The 22,296-nt window shown below is 36.6% G+C and overlaps 1 protein-coding gene across 3 annotated transcripts in view; it reads right to left on the reverse strand.

The window, feature by feature from the left end:
• Positions 1 to 22,296, reverse strand: part of FOXN2 (forkhead box N2) — a 69,496-nt gene that overhangs the window by 24,741 nt on the left and 22,459 nt on the right. For all 3 annotated transcript variants that reach the window (XM_036121641.2, XM_036121640.2, XM_036121642.2), the window contains exon 2: positions 4,752 to 5,302. In XM_036121641.2, coding sequence (XP_035977534.1) covers positions 4,752 to 5,288 — 537 coding nt within the window. In that variant the 5' untranslated portion in view covers positions 5,289 to 5,302. The remainder of the gene's footprint in view (positions 1 to 4,751; positions 5,303 to 22,296) is intronic.

Raw genomic sequence — 22,296 nt, forward strand, 5'->3', positions numbered from 1 at the left:
TAATGGGGTACAACTATTTTTGTGGGTTCTTTTAGTTTGTATGTCCCTGATTACTAGTGAGGATAAACACCTCTGCATGCTTATTGGCTATTTGTATTTCCTCCTCTGTTAACTGCCTGTTCATATTCTTATCCATTTTTTAATTAGTTTTCTTTTTCTTATTGAATTAGATTAATTCTTTACACACAGTGGTGTACAGCTCATTATAAACATCTCCTATCAACTTCACATTTAATGACAGAATGTTGGTAGTTTGAAACTGGCCATGATGGAAATATTTATACCTTGAGAATTTACAAAAGCTATACCCCATTCCTACTCAATCCCCATCCCACATATACCAGGCACACCATATTTTGAATCCTCATCTGTTGGCTGCTAGTTGTCTCAATCACTTCTTCTTAACCAATCATTTAAGATTTCTGCAACATTTGATACTGTTGCTCATTCACACTTAAATTTACCCTCCTTTGCTTCCACTACAATATACTTTTCCTAGATTTTTCTACTGAAAATCAGTGCTGATGACTTCCAAATTTAGAGCTTTAATCCCACATTACCACTACTCCTGTACCATATTTCTAAGTACCTAACAGACAGAGACAATTCTCCTTTTATGTCCCCCATAAGCATAAACACAATAGGTCTAAAACTAGAAAATAATTAAGTGATATAATTCAAAATAAAATCCAACAATACATGTTGGAAAGAACATATCCAACATTCCTAAAACTTTTAGTCATCTGAAAGGAAAGTTTGAGGCTGGGGGAATCTGCTTCCAAGATGGCTTATTCACACAACTGTTGGCAGAAGGCCACATTTCCTTGACACATAGGCCTCTCCATAAGGCTGCTTAAATATGATATGGCATCTGGCTTCCCCTATAGCTAGTTATCCAAGAGCCCAAGATAGAAACTATAGTACCTTTTATGACCTAGCCTCAAAAGGCATGATCCATCATTTCCACAATATCCTCTTGGTTACACAGGTCAGCCCTATTCATTACTGAAGGGAACTCTACAAGGGCAAGAACAGTGGAAGGTAGGGCTCATTTGGGGGCCTCTTGGAGGCTGTCTGTGACAGACATTGAGCCTTTGAAATTATTGAGGCTTTTTTAATGGCCTAACACATAGTTCGTCTTCATAAATATTCCATGTGTAGTAGACAATGTGTTAGATAGCAATATGTTACAAAAGATAACTAATACAACCTCCTTAAGTTAGCTGTAAGATGATGACAGATGACGATATATCCTAATGTCTTGCTACTCATGGACTAATGACACCAGGATCAATGGGGAGCTCGTTAGAAAAGAAAGAGCCTCACTCTCCACCATAGATTTGCTGAATCAGAATCTGCATTTTAACAAGATCCCCAGATATCAGTGAATACACTTAAGTTTGAACAGCACTATCCTAGAAAAATCCTTCAGTCACTTAAAAACATAATTACTTGCTCTTCATTTTTATTCAAAACAAGAATAGGAGAGTTCTGCTACCATTTGGGAGTATAGGAAGCCATTAGAGAACACAGTTACCAGCCTAACAAGAAAAAAACCAAATAATCCACAAAATCATAATTTTTTATGAGCTCATCTGAGAGCTAAGACCATAAGACAACTGAAAGAACTGAATTCTAAAGTGTGACAGGGCCTTGTTAGGAGAGATGGAACATATGAACTGTTTTACCTTTGGGAGAGCACAGAAAAAGTGGCAGTCATAAAATAAGGTTAAAAAAAAAAGACTCAAATTTTAACAAATTGTTAAAAGCAGGGGCACCTGGGTGGCTCAGTCAGTTAAGCGTCTGCCTTCATCCCAGGGTCCTGGGATAGAGCCCTGAGTCAGGCTCCCCGCTCAGTGGGGAGCCTGCTTCTCCCTCTCCTCCCTGCTCGTGCTCTCTCTCACTATCTCTGTCTGTCTCTCTCTCTCAAATTAATAAATAAAATGTTTAAACAACAACAAATTCTTAAAAGCCAAGTGTGAGCCAGCAAGATAATTTAGCATCCTTGGCATTTCCAGACAGAAGGGTCTGCATCTACTAGCCAGCATTTTTCTACAGGCCTCCATCCAGTGCTCCATAGAAAGACTTTAGACAGGGCAGGAGACCTAAGAGAGACACCCTTGGAGATGGTGATGGATGTGCAGAACATACTAAGGCTTAAGGCTGGAACAAGGATATCAGGCAAATCTCATCCATATTCCAGGCTTTAAATGACCATAAGATGAGATCAGGTGTCACTGTGGGACAGTCACACAATCTGCCTACATGCTGGACAAAGCTCCACTATGAAGCAAAAGCTGTCTGCCACTGAAAGAGAGGCAAACACCCTCGTCACCCCAGTCCCAGGTAAAGGATGGCTACTGCTGGGGAAAAATACAACACTCAACTATCCTCACACTTTACTGACACTAGGCAATGGCCATGTGTCATTAGGTAATAGGCAGGAAATTTGCTCATGCCCAGATGATACAAAGCAGAGATCTGCTGCCCCTGAGAAAGGAAATGGTAACTTACTTGTACCCAGGACCTCCCATTGATACTAGGCAGAGTTTATCTACCTTGAAGGGAATAAGCAGGAAATTGGCCTGAGCTCTGGAGCAGTGCTGTCCAATAGAACTTTCTACAATGACAGAAAGATCATATATCTATACTGTCCAATATGCCAACCACTAGCCACATGTAGATAACTGGCTACTGATGATTACAGCTCTAGACTCCGCTCTGAGTAGATGGAAGAGACTGTCTGCTCCACGGGAAGACAAGGAAAGTCCTACTTTTGAGACAAAGGTATACAAAACCTGCTTAATACTAAAACTAGAACAGAAGAATCAAGAAACTCCTGCTCCCATCCCAAGAGCCTCATACTAAGTAAAAAGCAATTGCTATGGGAGGGGCAAGAGCACAGAGAGAAATATCTAACTCCCTTCCTGCCTCCAAATATATCACAAGCTGAAAGATGAAGGTAAAGCAGAAATGCTGAGAAAAATCATCTGACACTCCAGGACTCACATTAAGCACAAAGTAACAGCAGTCCATCTCTGTATGAATTTGAAGCCTGTGGTACTCAGAAGGTAATTATGACAAGCACAAAACCTAAACCTAGACCAATTATTACCTAGATTGACCAATACCTGTTTCATGCTAACAATCTGACAGAAGTAGAGGCATGTTTCTCTTACAATGTTTGACATTTAATCCAAAATTAAGAAACACACACAAAAACAGGAGATAAAACAGTCAACAAAATCAGACGCAAAGATGGACCAGAAGATATACCATATCTATAATTAATATGTTTATGGATCTGGTGGGAAATTTTAGCAAAAAGATGGAAACTACTTTTAAAAAGGCAAATGAAGGGCAACCTCTTGAGTTCCCTCCCTCTTCGGGAGCTTTGTACTATCATTTTACTACTGCTCAATAAACCTTGCTCTGCTGCCAAAAAAAAAGGGGGGGGCGGGCAAATGAAAATGCGAGAAATGATAAATAGGAAGAAGTTCTTTATCAGATTTATCAACAGAATGAACACAACAGAGGGAAGACTAAACCTATAAAAGACTGAAAGAAATGATCCAAACTGAAACAAAGAGAGAAAAGAGTAGAAACTAGGGCAGAGGAAATAAGAGGTGAGACAATAGCAAATGGTCTAACATATTTTTATTTGGAGTCCCAGAAGTGGGAAGTGAGCCACAGAAATATTTGAAGAGATAATGAACAAAACTTTTCTAAATTTAATAAATGACAACAAATCACAGATCCAAGAACCTCTGAAAAACCAAAGCAGAATAAAAATAAAGAAAAACACACCTAGGTACACCACAGTCAAACTGCTTAAAAGTAGTGATATAAAGAGAAGTCATAGAAGTCAGACAGGAAAAAGAGGAAAAAAAAAAAGAAAGAAAGAAAGAAAAGAAACATTATAGAGGAATAAAGATAAGAATGACAGCAGACTTCTTATCAGACATTATATAAGCCAGAACACAAGAGAGAAACATCTTTAAAATCCTTCAAGAAAAAAAAAAAACTTCTTAACCTCCACAAAAAGATTCTTATAAATTCATTGCCAGATTTGAACTATAAGAAATGTTAAATAAACTTATCAAAAAAAAAAAAAGGAATTGATCCTGATAAACATCATGATTAGTCAACTTTTTCTGTGAAAAGCCATATAAGTGGTGTAATAGTATAATGGTGATAAATTAAAAATATATACTGAAAAGTGTATAGCAACCTTCACCGCCACCAGCAGCCCCCAAAAAGAGAATAGCTCATAAGCCAATAGTAGAGATAAAACTGAATCATAAAAAAATACTCAATCCTTAAAAAGACAGGAAAAGTGGGAGAAAAGAATAGAGCAAATAGAAAACAGCATGATGATAGATTTATAGCCAACCATATCAATTACATTAATATAAATGGTCTACATTCCAATTATAACACTGAGACTGTCATACTGAGTAAATAAGTAACACATATTGATACAGTGACAGAACACTACAGAAACTAAGAATAGAAAATTAGAACATTAGAAAACTTATGTCCTATAGTAGACTGAAACTGTTAGATTTATATCAATATTTAAGAAATTTAAAAACATCTCAATGAAAGCAAATGATGAATATAATTAAGCTAAAACTGAAGTAATTATGAGTTGACTACTTTTTGTCTTCCTTTAGTTTCCCCATATTTTAAGGTCTTGATGTTAATTCTCCCCCACCTCCCCAAATACAGCAATGTTCATTAACACTGACCTTGCCATGGCTTCTTTCCACTTTCTGAAAACATTTATTCAGGGACAGATTATGTCGAACAGAATTCTTCCAGCCTGTTGGTGCAGTAGCAAAATATGGGAAGCGATCCAAAATCCAGCTATAAATTTCTTTGACAGGCAAACATTTATTTGGAGAGTGTTCAATGGCCATGTAAATGAGAAGACTAAAGGAATATGGGGGCTTTGCAGTTGCTGATTTTTTTTCTGGGTTCTGATAGCAAGATGGTCCTAAGGATGGCACATCATCTCCCTCTATGTCATACAATGGACTAACAATTGGAAGACCCTCACTTCCAAAGCTGAAGTTTGTTAGAAGATTAGTACTTTCATGAAGCCAGTTCAAGTTTGTGAGTTCATCATCTGCTGACTCACTGTCCACTAGAGTGGCCTTTGGCCTGGCAGCATCAACAGCTTCAGGCAAGCTTCCCATTTTGTAAATCTGGCTTAATCCTGCAACCTTTTCAGCTCCTGGAGTTTCAGCTCTCTTTTCTGGAGTCATTCCAATTACTGGACCCATTTACTCTTACAATTCTGCAATAAAGAAAACAATTGTCAATCAATATAATACTTAAGATTCGTAAGCTCATGGAAAAAGAAAATACATATTTAAATATCACCAAATCAGAAATTTTGCAATTATCCCACATAATATTTAAGCACAATATTTGTACAACAAAGACATTAAAGGTTACAAAACAAGGAAGGGAACTTATTTCATATTACTCAAAATGGCTGTAAATAAAATACAGAATTATAACACTATATGTATGAGTGATATTAATAAAAGTAAGTAATATATTTTGAATACTTAATATTAAGTCCTGAGCCTACAGTTACAGCCTAATAAGTAATGGTTATTATTAAAAATAAGCAGACTTTCTTTGAATTATAAGACTTTATAATCCATGCATTTTAAGGATCTATGACCTTTCTCAATATAGAAAATAACCAAATTTAAATTTAATAAATTTAAATTCAAATAAATATTTAATAAATTTAAATTCAACATTAAGCCAAATTTAAAATATTGCTTAAACAATAACTCTAAACAAACCCTTTCCTCAAATCTGAAATATTTACTATAGAGATAAATAATTTCTAACATTTTTATAGATTATACTAAAAGAATAACATTTCTTATTCACTAAATTCATTATCAGCAAAATTATTACTTACTGTAAATTTATTCTTATTACATTCAATATTTTAACTGAATTCAGTATCATCTCATCAAGTACTGACACTGAAAGGCTGACATTCTCTAAGTAAAATTCGAATTATCACTGTATTTTCAAGGAGAGGGGAAAAAAAAGCTATATATTTTTTTTTTAAAGGTTTTATTTATTTATTTGACAGAGAGAGACAGTGAGAGCAGGATCACAAGAAGGGGGAGAGGGAGAGGGAGAAGCAGGCTTCCCGCAGAGCAGGGAGCCTGATGCGGGGCTCGATCCCAGGACCCCGGGATCATGACCTGAGCCGAAGGCAGACGCTTAAGGACTGAGCCACCCAGGCACCCCAAAAAAGCTATTTCTAAACTATCCATTTTTATTTCTATTTTCTCAAATGTCTTTTGTTTTACTTTTGAAACATACTTCAATGCAAAAACTTATCATGGGAAAATAACTGACCAAAGAGAAAAGTGATATAAGTAATATACTATTAAATTCATTTTTAGTGGTTCATAAAAGTACCTCATTTATGAATTCAGTGAAAAACTTTGTCTTCCATTATCCTATTCAATCTACTTATGCTTATATAACTGAAATAAGAGAAGTACCTCTACAGTTTTATTTTACTTAGAACAAAGCTGGCAGGTTACTCCAAGAACTATGAAAACCAGTCAATTTTACATGTAGAACAGTCTATCTGGATTCTGGTAGCTATTAATAGATGTAGTCTCAAAGCACTTACTTATCAACAGCATCAGCTAATATTTTTGGGACCAGGCATTGTGCTAAACACTGCAAACTATATCTCAATTAACTATCAATTAAACCCTATAAAGTAAGCACTATTATTAACCCAATTTTATAAATGAGAAAAATGACTCAGAGGTTAAGCATCCTGTTTTAGTTTACCTGTTTAGTAATGGGAAACAACAGAATTTAAACCTGGGCATACTGACTTCAGAACCACAACTCTAACTACTACATTATTCTGGTAAGAAGGCAAACTTATCACCAGTGAATACCAATGACCCAAATCCTATCTATTTTAAATCTTACTACTGTTCTCTCCATATCCAGTTACTATCTTTCTTACTTAGACCTGTATCTATAACTTGACATACCAACACATTTTAAAAGGAAAAGATCAAACTGAAAAAATTTGGTTTATATTTCAATCAGTTATGAAAACCACATATTCATAAACATATGCACATGTGTGCATGCATATGTGCACATAATATATTTCAGAGATGACATCCTGTCCTATGTAGCTGACCATATTATTCACTTTACCACCAAAGTCTCTTTACCCATAGAGAATTTCAAAAATGTGATCAATGAGAATTCACTGGTGGAAGAATATCTTGCTTCCTTTAAAAAAACAAACACTCTTAGCAGTCAGTGTTCAAAGACGGGAATGACTCATTTCCAATGTTCTACTTTTGCCTTTCACCTATTATCTCCATTTATCTTCAATCACATATAGAAATCAGAGAGTACCAAATATCAGTAGCTAACACTTACTGAAATTTTACTATATTATAGATACTATGCTATGGGCTTTAAAATCTCTACTTACTCTGCACTGCTACTTAGTTCTGTGTATGGTCCTTTCTTCACAGCCATGAATTCCATAATGTGTAAGTTTTTTACTTTTGTATTCCTAATGAATCTTAACAAAATGTTGGGCATGAGCTGGCATTCAAATTATAATAATTTCAAACTGAAATGAACTTACAATCAACATATATGTTTACTCTGTAACAAGTGCTGTGTCACCTGCCTTTAAGAATTATTTTATTTTAGGGGCGCCTGGGTGGCTCAGTTGTTAAACACCTGCCTTCGGCTCAGGTCATGATCCCAGGGTCCTGGGACTGAGCCCCGCATCAGGCTCCCTGCTCAGTGGGGAGCCTGCTTCTCCCTCTCCCACTCCCCCTGCTTGTGTTCCCTCTCTCGCTGTGTCTCTCTCTGTCAAATAAATAAATAAAATCTTAAAAAAAAAAAAAAAGAATTATTTTATTTTAAAAGAAAATCCTTCATGCTAGAAAACATTCTAACTGGTAACAATCAGAAAACTGAAATTCACTGTTATTAATAAGGAAATGGAAGCGAAGTAAGCCATCTGCCTAAAGTTCTAAAATTAATAAACAGTAGAGCCAAAATTATAAACCGGACTGAGGTCAATATTCAAGTTCTTTGTCCATTAGGGTACACTCAATCTCTTAAGTAACTTATATTTTTAGCAATACTAATTAAGACATTGTTGACAGATATGAGAATAACATATATTCTCCTCAGAAACTAATTCAGATGGTTGCAAATATATGTTATTCCTCTGAATTAGAAGTTTAGAATAAAATCCCATTACTTTAAGACGTAAAGCAATATTATGGCAGCATATATGCCAAAGATTACACAAAATGTACAGCCAAGCAAAGTTAAAAAATCAAGTACTGACACTGAAAGGTGTATATATCATTTGCAAAAATTTTCTCCCATTCAGTGGAGAAAACTTTTTATCTTGTTTATGGTTTCCTTTGCTCTGCAGAAACTTTTTTAGTTTGATGTAGTCCCATTGTTTATTTTTGCTTTTGTTTCCCTTGCCTAAGAAGACAGATCCAGAAAAATATTGCTATAGTTGATGTCTGAGAGATTACTGACTTTTCTTTTAGGAGTTTTCTGGTTTCAGGTCTTATATTTATATTATATTTAATACCTGATTTTGGGCAAGGAGCTAGTACCGTTTCGGAATGCTAACTGGCAATATGCACCAAGAATCATTAAAAATGTCATATTCTTTGACCCAATAATTCATAGATCAATGGAAGAGAATTTAGAACCCAGAAATAAACCCACACATATATGGTCAATTAATCTACAACAAAGGAGATGAGAATATACAATGGGGAAAGAGGGCTTCTTCAAAAAATGGTGCTGGGAAAACTGGACAGCTACATTCATTAAGAATGAATCTGTACCACTTTTTCTTTTTTAAGATTTTATTTATTTATTTGACAAAGAGATAGTGAGAGCAGGAACACAAGCAGGGGGAGTGGGAGAGGGAGAAGCAGGCTTCCCGGAGAGCAGGGAGCCTGATGTGGGGCTTTCAATCCCAGGACCCTAGGATCATGACCCGAGCCGAAGGCAGACGCTCAACAACTGAACCACCCAGGTACCCCAAAACTGTACCACTTTCTTAAACCATTCACAAAAATAAACTAAAAATAAAGACCTAAATATAAGAGCTCCCAGGTATTGGAGCGGGGAAGCCGGCTGCAGAGACGGAGCCGAGGCGCGGGCTCTCAGCTCGGGGTTGCCATAAACCGTGATCTGTGGCACAGTCGGGCCACTGCTCCTCCAGCAGGGTACCGAACAAGCGGCAGATCGGGGAGACCCCCCTTCCTCCCCAGGGAGGAGCAGCGTGGGAGCACACCACAGGGATCTGCTGGGATTGGAGACTCCACACGGGGCCGGGTGCCAGAGATAGAAATGCTCGGTCACAGGCCGGGTGAGCACGGAGTGAGGCCGGAGACCAGGGAGACAGGAGTGATTGACTGCTTTTCTCTGGGGGCTCACTGAGGAGCAGGGCCCAAGTTCTCGGCTCCTCCAGCGGAGATTGGGAGGCAGCCATTTTCACTCTCCTCCTCCAAAGCTGTACGGAAAGCTTGCAAGGAACAAAAGCTCGGGAGAGCAAACTGGAGCAGATTACTTAGCCTGGACCGGCAAGGGCGGGGCAATTCCACCTCTGGCAAAGACATTTGGGAACCACGGCAACAGGCCCCTCCCCCAGAAAATCAGGGAGAACAGCCAGCCAAGACCAAGTTTACCGATCAATGAGAACGGCAGAACTCCAGCGCTAGGAGAATACTGCACGTAGAATTCATGGCTTTTTTACCATGATTCTTTAGTCTTTCAAAGTTAATGTTTTTTTAACTGTTTTTTTTTTTATTTTTATTTTTCCCTTTTTCAACCATCTTATCAATCCCTTTTTAAAAAAACATTTTTATTTTTCATTTTTCGTGTCATATTCTATCCCTTTGTAGTAGTTACCCATATTTTTGGCATATATATATAAGTTGTTCTCTCTTTAAAATTTTGAGATTCAGTTTCTTCTAACAGATCAAAATATACCCTAAATCACTAGTGTATGGCTTTGTTCTAGTCTCCTGCCTGATCACATTCTCTCCCTTATTTTTCTTCTTTTTTTAAAAATCCTCTTCTTTCTTTTTTCAAACAACTTCCTATCAATTCCTTTTATAAAATTTTTTCTAATTTTCATCTTTACAGTCATATTCCATCCCTTCATCGTATCAACCCTTATTTTTGTACATATACAAGTTTTTCTTTCTTTAAAATTTTGGGAGGCACGTTCTTCTAACAGACCAAAATACACCCAAAATCTAGTGTGTGGCACTGATCTATGCACCAGCCTGACCATATTTGATCATATTCTGTTTTTTTTGTTTTGTTCTGTTTTTCCGTTTGTTTTTATCTTTATCTTTTTTCTTTCTTTCCCTTTCTTTTCCCCTGGTTTCAGGTCTTTTCTGATTTGTTTAGAGTATATTTTCTGGGGACGTTGTTACCCTGTTAGCATTTTGTTCTCTCATTCATCTATTCTCCTCTGGACAAAATGACAAGACGGAAAAAATCACCTCAACAAAAAGAACAAGAGGTAGTACCAACTGCCAGGGACCTACTCAATACGGACATTAGTACGATGTCGGACCTAGAGTTCAGAATCATGATTTTAAAGATACTAGCTGGGCTTGAAAAAAGCATGGAAATTATTAGAGAAACCCTCTCTGGAGAAATAAAAGAACTAAAATCTAACCAAGTTGAAATCAAAAAGGCTATTAATGAGGTGCAATAAAAAATGGGGGCGCTAACTGCTAGGATAAATGAGGCAGAAGAGAGAATCAGTGAGATAGAAGACCAAATGATGGAAAATAAAGAAGCTGAGAAAAAGATAAACAACTACTGGATCACGAGGGCAGAATTCGAGAGATAAGCGATACCATAAGATGAAACAACATTAGAATAATTGGGATCCCAGAAGAAGAAGAAAGAGAGAGGGGGGCAGAAGGTATACTGGAGCAAATTATAGCAGAGAACTTCCCTAATCTGGGGAAGGAAACAGGCATCAAAATCCAGGAGGCACAGAGAACCCCTCTCAAAATCAATAAAAATAGGTCAACACCCCGACATCTAATAGTAAAACTTACGAGTCTCAGAGACAAAGAGAAAATCCTGAAAGCAGCTCGGGACAAGAGATCTGTAACCTACAATGGTAGAAACATTAGATTGGCAACAGACCTATCCACAGAGACCTGGCAGGCCAGAAAGGACTGGCATGATGTATTCAGAGCACTAAACGAGAAAAATACACAGCCAAGAATATATCCAGCTAGGCTGTCATTGAAAATAGAAGGAGAGATAAAAAGCTTCCAGGACAAACAAAAACTAAAGGAATTTGCAAACACGAAACCAGCCCTACAAGAAATATTGAATGGAGTCCTCTAAGCAAAGAGAGAGCCTAAAAGCAACATAGACCAGAAAGGACAGACAATATACAGTAACAGTCACCTTACAGGCAATACAATGGCACTAAATTCCTATCTTTCAATAGTTACCCTGAATGTAAATGGGCTAAATGCCCCAATCAAAAGACACAGGCTATCAGATTGGATTAAAAAACAAGACCCATCGATATGCTGTCTGCAAGAGACTCATTTTAGACCCAAAGACACCCCCAGATTGAAAGTGAGGGGGTGGAAAACCATTTATGCTAATGGACACCAAAAGAAAGCTGGGGTGGCAATCCTTATATCAGACAAATTAGATTTTAAACCAAAGACTGTAATAAGAGATGAGGAAGGACACTATATCCTATTTAAAGGGTCTATCCAACAAGAAGATCTAACAATTGTAAATATCTACACCCCTAACATGGGAGCAGCCAATTATATAAGGCAATTAATAACAAAAGCAAAGAAACACATTGACAACAATACAATAATAGTGGGGGACTTTAACACCCCCCTCACTGAAATGGACAGATCATCTAAGCAAAAGATCAACAAGGAAATAAAAACTTTAAATGACACACTGGACCAAATGGACTTCACAGACATATTCAGAACATTCCATCCCAAAGCGACGGAATACACATTCTTCTCTAATGCCCAGGGAACACTCTCCAGAATAGATCACATCCTAGGTCACAAATCAGGTCTCAACCCGTACCAAAAGATTGGGATTATTCCCTGCATATTTTCAGACCACAATGCTTTAAAACTAGAACTCAATCAAAAGAGGAAAGTTGGAAAGAACTCAAATACATGGAGGCTAAAGAGCATCCTACTAAAGAATGAATGGGTCAACCAGGAAATTAAAGAAGAATTTAAAAAATTCATGGAAACCAATGAAAATGAAAACACAACTGTTCAAAATCTTTGGGATGCAGCAAAGGCAGTCCTAAGAGGAAAGTATCTAGCAATACAAGCCTTTCTCAAGAAACAAGAAAGGTCTGAAATACACAACCTAACCCTACACCTAAAGCTACAGAAAAAAACAGCAAATAAAGCCTAAACCCAACAGTAGAAGAGAAATAATAAAGATCAGAGCAGAAATCAATGAAATAGAAACCAAAAGAACAGTAGAACAGATCAACGAAACTAGGAGCTGGTTCTTTGAAAGAATTAACAAGATTGATAAACCCCTGGCCAGACTTATCAAAAAGAAAAGAGAAAGGACCCAAATCAACAAAATCATGAATGAAAGAGGAGAGATCACAACCAACACCAAAGAAATAAAACAATTATAAGAACATATTATGAGCAACGATATGCCAGCAAATTAGATAACCTGGAAGAAATGAATGCATTCCTAGAGATGTATCAACTACCAAAACTGAACCAGGAAGAAATAGAAAACCTGAACAGACCTATAACCACTAAGGAAATTGAAGCAGTCATCAAAAATCTCCCAACAAACAAAAGCCCAGGGCCAGATGGCTTCCCAGCGGAATTCTACCAAACATTTAAAGAAGAATTAATACCTATTCTGTTCCAAAAGATAGAAATGAGGGAAAACTTCCAAACTCGTTTTACGAGGCCACCATTACCTTGATCCCAAAACCAGACAAAGACCCCATCAAAAAGGAGAATTACAGACCAATATCCTTGATGAACATGGATGCAAAACTTCTCACCAAAATACTAGCCAAGAGGATCCAACAGTACATTAAAAGGACTATTCACCATGACCAAGTGGGAAATATCCCTGGGCTGCATGGTTGGTTCAACACCTGCAAATCAATCAACGTGATACAATACATTACAAAAGAAAGAACAAGAATCATATGATCCTCTCAATAGATGCAGAAAAAGCATTTGACAAAGTACAGCATCCTTTCTTGATCAAAACTCTTCAGAGTATAGGCATAGAGGGTACATACCTCAATATCATAAAAGCCATCTATGAAAAACCTACAGTGAATATCATTCTCAATGGGGAAAAACTGAGAGCTTTCCCCTTAAGGTCAGGAACGCGGCCGGGATGTCCACTATCACCACTGCTATTCAACATAGTATTAGAAGTCCTAGCCACAGCAATCAGACAACAAAAAGAAATAAAAGGCATCCAAATCGGCAAAGAAGAAGTCAAACTCTCACTGTTTGCAGATGATATGATACTTTATGTGGAAAACCCAAAAGACTCCACCCCAAAACTGCTAGAACTCATACAGGAATTCAGTAAAGTGGCAGGATATAAAATCAATGCACAGAAATCAGTGGCATTCCTATACACCAACAACAAGACAGAAGAAAGAGAAATTAAGGAGTCGATCCCATTTACAATTGCACCCAAAACCATAAGATACCTAGGAATAAATCTAACCAAAGAGGCAAAGGATCTGTACTCAGAAAACTATAAAATACTCATGAAAGAAATTGAGGAAGACACAAAGAAATGGAAAAACATTCCATGCTCATGGATTGGAAGAACAAATATTGTGAAGATGTCAATGCTACCTAGAGCAATCTACACATTCAATGCAATCCCCATCAAAATACCATCCACTTTTTTCAAAGAAATGGAACAAATAATCCTAAAATTTGTATGGAACCAGAAAAGACCCCGAATAGCCAGAGGAGTGTTGAAAAAGAAAAGCAAAGCTGACGGCATCACAATTCTGGACTTCCAGCTCTATTACAAAGCTGTCATCATCAAGACAGTATGGTACTGGCACAAAAACAGACACATAGATCAATGGAACAGAATAGAGAGCCCAGAAATGGACCCTCAACTCTGTGGTCAACTCATCTTCGACAAAGCAGGAAAGAATGTCCAATGGAAAAAAGACAGTCTCTTCAACAAATGGTGTTGGGAAAACTGGACAGCCACATGCAGAAGAATGAAACTGGACCATTTCCTTACACCACACACAAAAATAGACACCAAATGGTTGAAAGACCTCAATGTGAGACAGGAGTCCATCAAAATCCTAAAGGAGAACACAGGCAGCAATCTGTTCGACCTCAGCCGCAGCAACTTCTTCCTAGAAACATCGCCAAAGGCAAGGAAAGCAAGGGCAAAAATGAACTATTGGGACTGCATCAAGATAAAAAGCTTTTGCACACCAGAGGAAACAGTCAACAAAACCAAAAGACAACTGACAGAATGGGAGAAGATATTTGCAAATGACATATCAGATAAAGGGCTAGTATCCAAAATCTATAAAGAACTTATCAAACTCAACACCCAAAGAACAAATGATCCAATCAAGAAATGGGCAGAAGACATGAACAGACATTTTTCCAAAGAAGACATCCAAATGGCCAACAGACACATGAAAAGTGCTCAACATCGCTCAGCATCAGGGAAATCCAAATCAAAACCTCAATGAGATACCACCTCACACCAGTCACAACGGCTAAACTTAACAAGTCAGGAAACGACAGATGTTGGTGGGGATGCGGGGAAAGGGGAACCCTCCTACACTGTTGGTGGGAATGCAAGTTGGTGCAACCACTCTGGAAAACAGTATGGAGGTTCCTCAAAAAGTTGAAGATAGAGCTACCATACGATCCAGCAATTGCACTACTGGGTATTTACCCCAAAGATACAAATGTAGGGATCCGAAGGGGTATGTGCACCCTAATGTTTACAGCAGCAATGTCCACAATAGCCAAACTGTGGAAAGAGCCAAGATGTCCATCGACAGATGAATGGATAAAGAAGATGTGGTATATATACACAATGGAATATTGTGCAGCCATCAAAAGGAATGAGATCTTGCCATTTGCAATGACATGGATGGAACTGAAGGGTGTTATGCTGAGTGAAATAAGTCAATCAGAGAAAGACATGTATCATATGACCTCACTGATATGAGGAATTCTTAATCTCAAGAAACCAGTTGAGGGTTGCTAGAGTGGGGAGGGGTGGGAGGGATGGGGTGGCTGGGTGATAGACATTGGGGAGGTTAGGTGCTATGGTGAGCGCTGTGAATTGTGCAAGACTGTTGAATCACAGATCTGTACCTCTGAAACAAATAATGCAATATATGTTAAGAAAAAAAAAAAAAAGAAGATAGCAGGAAGGGAAGAATGAAGGGGGGGAATCGGAGGGGGAGACGAACCATGAGAGATGATGGACTCTGAAAAACAAACTGAGGGTTCTAGAGGGGAGGGGGTGGGAGAATGGGTTAGCCTGGTGATGGGTATTAAAGAGGGCACGTTCTGCATGGAGCACTGGGTGTTACGCACAAACAATGACTCATGGAACACTACATCAAAAACTAATGATGTAATGTATGGTGATTAACATAACAATAAAAAATTAAAAAATAAAAATAAAAATGGGCAGAGGACCTGAATAGACATTTTTCCAAAGACATACAGATGGACAACAGCCCCATAAAAAGATGCCCAACATCACAAACCATGAGGGAAATGCAAATCAGAACCAGAATGAGATATCACCTTATACCAGCCAGAATGGCTAGTATCAGAAAGATAAGAAATAGCAAGTATTGGTGAGGACATGGAGAAAAGAGAACTCTCATGAACTACTGGTGAGTTATAAATTGGTACAGCCACTGTGGAAAACAGTACAGAGGTTCCTTGAAAAATTAAAAATAGAAGTACCATAGGATCCTGTAATTCACCTTCTGAGTATTTACCCAAAGAAAACAAAAGCACTAATACAGAAAGATATAAGCATCCCTATATTTACTGCAGCATTACTTATAATAGCCAAGGTATAGACGTAACTTAAGTGTCCACTGTTAGATGAATGGATACATAAGATATGGTATATATAAGCAATGGAATATTACTCAGGCATAAAAAGGAATGAAATCTTGCCACTTACAACAACATGGATGGACCTAGAGGATATTATGCTAAGTGAAATAAGTCAGACACAGAAAGACAAAAACCGTATGATTTCACTTACATATGGAATCTAAAAAACAAAAAAAACAAATAATATCAATAAAGAGAGAAACACAGACTCATCAATATGGAGAACTGGTGGTTACTAAAAGGAAGAGTATGGAGGGATGGGTGAAATGGGCGAAAGGGATTAAGAAATACAAACTTCCAGTTATAAAATAAGTAAGTCACGGGGATGAAAAGTATAGAACAGGGAATATAGTCAGTAATATTATAATATACTGGGGTGCCTGGGTGGCTCAGTCAGTTAAGCGTCTGTTGATTTCGGCTCAAGTCATGATTTTGGGGGGGGTCTGCACTCAGTGGGGAGTCCGCTTCAGGATTCTCTCCTCTCTAAAATAAATAAAATCTTTTTTTAAAATGATTTTATTTATTTATTTGAGAGAGAGAATGAGATAGAGAGAGCATGAGAGGGGGGAGGGTCAGAGGGAGAAGCAGACTCCCTGCTGAGCAGGGAGCCCAATGCGGGACTCGATCCCGGGACTCCAGGATCATGACCTGAGCCGAAGGCAGTCACTTAACCAACTGAGCCACCCAGGCGCCCTAAAATAAATAAATCTTAAAAAAAATAATATTGTAATGTACTTATTGTGATGAGGATTTTGTAATGTATGTAATTGTTGAATCACTATGCTGAACACCCAAAACTAGTTTAATATTCTATGTCAACTATACTTCAAATAAAAAAGTCATATTCTTTGACCCAGTAATTCCACTTATGAGGCACTTCAGTGAAATAATCATACATAGGAAAAATAGATTCTCATTCTTCCTCGTCTTTTATACACACACACACACACACACACTCATCCAAGAATTATTAAAGACAATAGAAAAGTATAAACAACTTACACATTTTATTACAGAGAAACAACTAATTAAACTGAAGTGAATCTATTCAATCTATTATTTAGTCATTAAAAACCACTCTCTTGAAGACTATGAAGTAAACAAAAAAGTTTATTAAAAATTGGTGAAAAAGTAAAAATACGTAACATACTGGTTTATATTAGCAACTCGATAATTTCTTTCTTTGTTCTCTTTACCAGTTTTTCTTTAATGTGTTTATTATTTTTGTAGTAAAAAATTAAAATACACTCAAGGGGGAAAAAGTTGTGCTGGATTATTTTTTAGTATTTCCACTTCACAAAGAATCAAATCACAAAAAGGTCATGGACTTATCAAAGACCTCAAGTCAAAAACAGAAGCCACCTCAGGGGAAAAAAAAAAAAGCCAAAAGAAAAGAAAAAAAAAAAAAAGCCCAAACAGAAGTCACCTCTTAAATTCAGTACAGCCTATTCTGCAACCAAACTCTTCTGTAACACAAATTAGCTCACTGGTAAATAGGGGAAAGATTTTAGTACAATGTGAAAATCACATTGGTTTGTAAGTGATTTTTACCAGCCTGTTTTTGCAATACTAAGTAATAACAGCTGAACCCCAAATAGGCTAACACAGTGGAAACCTGCAAGCTGCTGAAAATACAGTATTGTACACAATTCTCATTCAACCCATGTTCTTGCTCTTGGCACAGCTTGGCCACATGCATTTTCTTCGAAGTGTTAATGAGCTCTTCTCTCTGAATCTTTATGCCTTTTACCCTGGCCTCCATAACCCTGTAGCTTCAACCCTTCCATCAGGCTATTTTCATCCTTTTTTTTTTCTTTTAAATCCTAAATTGTAGTATTTCTTTATTTGTAATAAATTTAATGTATCTTTAAAATATTCTAATATTCTTATATTAAAATTTATTTTTGTTGGTGTTCTGGGTACAAAGCTTCATACTTCTAAGTGAGTTGACCCATCAGCTAGCACAATATTTTAGTGTTTTCAGAAATATATAGTATGTAATATCACAAAAGAAAGATCTGTATATTTCATACCAAAAATTTTTTTAAAAGCTTTTACTTTTGTTTGGAAAATTCTAGTTTTACACACACAAAAAAATCTAGTTTTATGAGAAACCGCTTCTTAAAATGAACTGAAACCACTCAGTAAGAGGTCATTAATAATGTGCAAGGAAGTTTGCTTCATAAAGCAGAACAAGTAAAGAAATAAAAGGAAATCTGGGCTAGTGATGTAACATTTCCTTTTATTAATCTTTTAAAAACAACACTTCAATAATTGTTACACGCATAATTGTTACACACGCATTATTGTTACACATAATAAATGTCACTCAAAATAAGCATTAGGGTCAAGAGACTATGATGTGGGGTTTGAAAACCGTACTCTAATTTCTTAGGAGCGTAACTAGCATACCCCAAGTAATGAATACATCCACTAACAAATCCTAAAACCAAGATAATGCTACAAAAAAGTAGGTAAATGTACAAGACAATTTTGCAAAGTACACATTTGTGTTAAGACTCCAAGTCTTCTACATTTCAGGAAAAAAACTGAATGTCCTTAGACAAGAATAATTTAAAAGTGGAGAGTTCCAACAAGCCCAGTATAATCACTCTGCAACCCCTGCCTAGAGCTTCACTGTGTAAGGCCATGGCAGTATTTTGAGAAGAGGGCTCAGGATTAAAATATATCACTTTTTCACATTTGTGCAGCCCATGCATCTCTCAAAGATATCTAACAGAGATCTGCGTATTTCCACACTATGTTCAATATCACAGTGATATTCTATTCTAGGACAAGAAAAATTAAATTCTGTATTGGAATTCTTAGATCATTTCTCAAAAGGTCAGAGGAGAGCACTTTTGCTTAGGTCAGTATTAACAATGCTCTGAGAGGAAATGCTTGACAGAGTTCAGACAAGGTAAACTAAGGTACAGAATTTTCAATATTAGCCTTGTTATTAGAGGTATTATAAGAGCTATTATTGATAGCTCTTTTGCCCAAAATAACTAAGAAACCTCCTAAACACAAAATGTTGGTTATTACCACACAGATTTTTTTGACTAATTTTATTTGTCCATGTTTTTAATTGACTGTATCAAACACTAGGCAAACAAAAACATTTTTTCTTTATAGTTTTACCATGTTAGGACCCCTTAACATTATTTTAGCCCTCTATGTTTTATAAACATCATATAAAATTGAATTGTACTGAAACTTGCTTTTCCCCCACTAAATTCATTAACATGATTGCAGCAATAATTCACTTTTACAGATGACTAGTATTTTACTTTATGATTATATACCAAAATTTATTATACTCTTGAGGACAATTATTTATGTTTGAGACTATTACAAGTAGCATTGTTATGGATATCCTTGTTCCCATCTCCTGGAATATAACTGTCAAGAACTTTATTGGGGTACACAACTAAAAGCAGAATATATTGGGTAGAATTATTGGGTCACAGAGTATTCTTCTCTTCCACTTTAACTGGTCATGACAAACTGCTACCAGGGATATATGTGTATTCTCTTTACTCCATGTACGCATCAAAAAATTTTTTTTGCCAACCTGACGACTATGAAATTTCATCTCCTTGTGTTTTAATTTGCGTTTCTCAGATTAGTAATGGGGGTTGAATATGCAGGTATCCTCCACTTTTCGAGTTCTCATTACCCTACTTTGCTTCTACAAAAGACTTACATTATGAGTACCTGTCAAAGAGGATTTTCACTTTTAGGAAAAGGCACAAAGTGAAAATAACATTCAGGGTCTGTTCTGAAGTGTGCATTATGGAGACTGTATGAACCTTGAGCAGGGAGAGTGGCAGTGCCAAGCTCCTTCCCCAGGGGATCTATACTCACCACCTCAGCATCAAGCTGCCATAGCTTTGAACTGTACCTGTGGGATTTTGGGCTTTATCTTGATTTATTTTGTGCATTCCTTGGTAAGATGTGTTCTAAGATATCAGAAAAGCCTGTGAGAGGTTACTTTTTGGCTTTGGGAATGTTTCCATATAAATTAATGGTAACTCCTTCTTCACTTTACACCGTTTGGGCTTCCTAAGGTTTTGCAGGAACACTCTACTTTTGGATAGCAGGAGAAACCTGTATACAAGAAATATCTTCTACTAATTGTCTATTTAAGTCATTTGTATTGTTTGTATACTAATCCTTATATGTGATGCAAATATCTTTCCCTAGTAGATGGTTTGTCTTTATAGCCTATTAGTTGCTTATGAATGAAAAAGTTCTTAACTTTAATATGATGGAATTTATTAACCCTTTCCTTTATGGTTACTGTAGTTTGTTTCTCATTTAAAAATTCCTTCCTAGGGTGCCTGGGTGGCTCAAGCATCCCACTTGATTTCAGCTCAGGTCATGATCTCAGGGTCCTGGGATCGAGTTCCTCGTGGGCCTCCTCAATCAGCGGGGAGTCTGCCCGGGGATTCTCTCTCTCTCTCTCCCTCTGCCCCCCTGCCCAGCTCCTGCTCTCTGTCTCTATGTCTAAAATAAAATAAATCTAAAAAAAATATTTTTTTATCCTTTCTGTTGTGGGAACCAATCTGCTACTGGCCATTGGCATCCCTGAACATTCTTGCCGGATACGCCAAGAATGAAAAGCCTTTACTTGGGCCATTACTCAGGGTTGTGTTTGCTGCAAGCAAACTTGAAGGATGACCTAACATCTCCCAAAGAGCAGTTGAAGCTCTTTGGAACATTTCTTCTTTCATTCATGAGTTATTTAGAAGAATGCATCTTAATTGCCATGTGATTTTTTTTCTAACTAATTTCTAACTTAAATGGTCAATAGGCTACTAATCCTTTGAAATGTGTTAAAACTTGTTTGGTCCCATATGTGGTTGATTTTCATGATTCAGCTGATGTTTCCAGTGACTGGATGAAATAGATGTCCACTGAATTAAGCTTGTTAATTACACTGTTTAAATTTTCTATATTTGTACCAATTTGGGGGGGGGGGCTTGTTTTCTTTATTAAATACTGAGGCAGATATATTAGAATCTCCCATTATGCTGGTGAAATCAGTCAATTTTTTCTGGTAGTTCTGTTAATTTTTGCTTCTTTTTTTGTGGTTATGGTTATTAGTTACATACAAATTTAAAGCTTCTATTATTCCTGGCAAAAATGAAACATCTACCATTATGTATCAATTCTTTTTCTCTAGTAATTCTACTAGTTTTAACATCTATTTCAAATGATATGCCAGCTTTCTTTCCACTAATATTTGCCTGGTATATTTTTTTTCCATCATTTTACTTTCAACATTTTTTCCTTTTGTTTCCTTCTAGTCTCAGCTTTAAACCCCATAGAGCTGAACATATTAAATATAAGGTATAGATATATTTACTTCTAATACCTTATTTGGTGTTCTACTCCATATTTCTTTCTATTTTTTGCCTTCTTTAGGATTTTTTTTTCCTGATTCCATTTTTTTATCATTTATTAGTTTGGAAGTTATATATTTATTTCTATTACTAAAGTGTTAACCTTAAAATTTTTATCATGCATTCTTATCAAAATCCAAAGTTACCTTTAATCTAAGTAATAAAAAGACTTTTCAATACTAGCTCCAATCACCTCCTCCTGGTTCATAAAATAATGGATATTTAGTAAATAACTATAATAACTGGCACTTTAGTTCTAGCTTTTATTATTCATAGTTAATATTAATAAGTAATATTGTTATAGTTAATTTTTATTAATTTACCCATATACTTACCACTCTCTCTGATTATTCCTTCTTGAATCTCATACTTGCTATGACCATTTTCTTTCTACATAAAACACGGTCTGCTTTTGAACTTTCAGATTTTATTTACCTGAGCATGTCTTTATTTTACCCTTTGTTTAGGAAAGACATTTTTGCTAGCTATATTATTCTAGGTTGAACTAGAGTAGGTCATAGTTGTTAGATTCATTTCCACTCAGTATATCATTTCATGGTCTTCTACTTCCATTATTGTTATTGAAAGCTGATATTCCTCTAAAGGTGTTCTGTTTTCTCCTAAAATTTTCCCCTTTA

This window comes from Halichoerus grypus, chromosome 10 (assembly GCF_964656455.1).
Source record: "Halichoerus grypus chromosome 10, mHalGry1.hap1.1, whole genome shotgun sequence".
NCBI classification, from domain to species: domain Eukaryota; kingdom Metazoa; phylum Chordata; class Mammalia; order Carnivora; family Phocidae; genus Halichoerus; species Halichoerus grypus.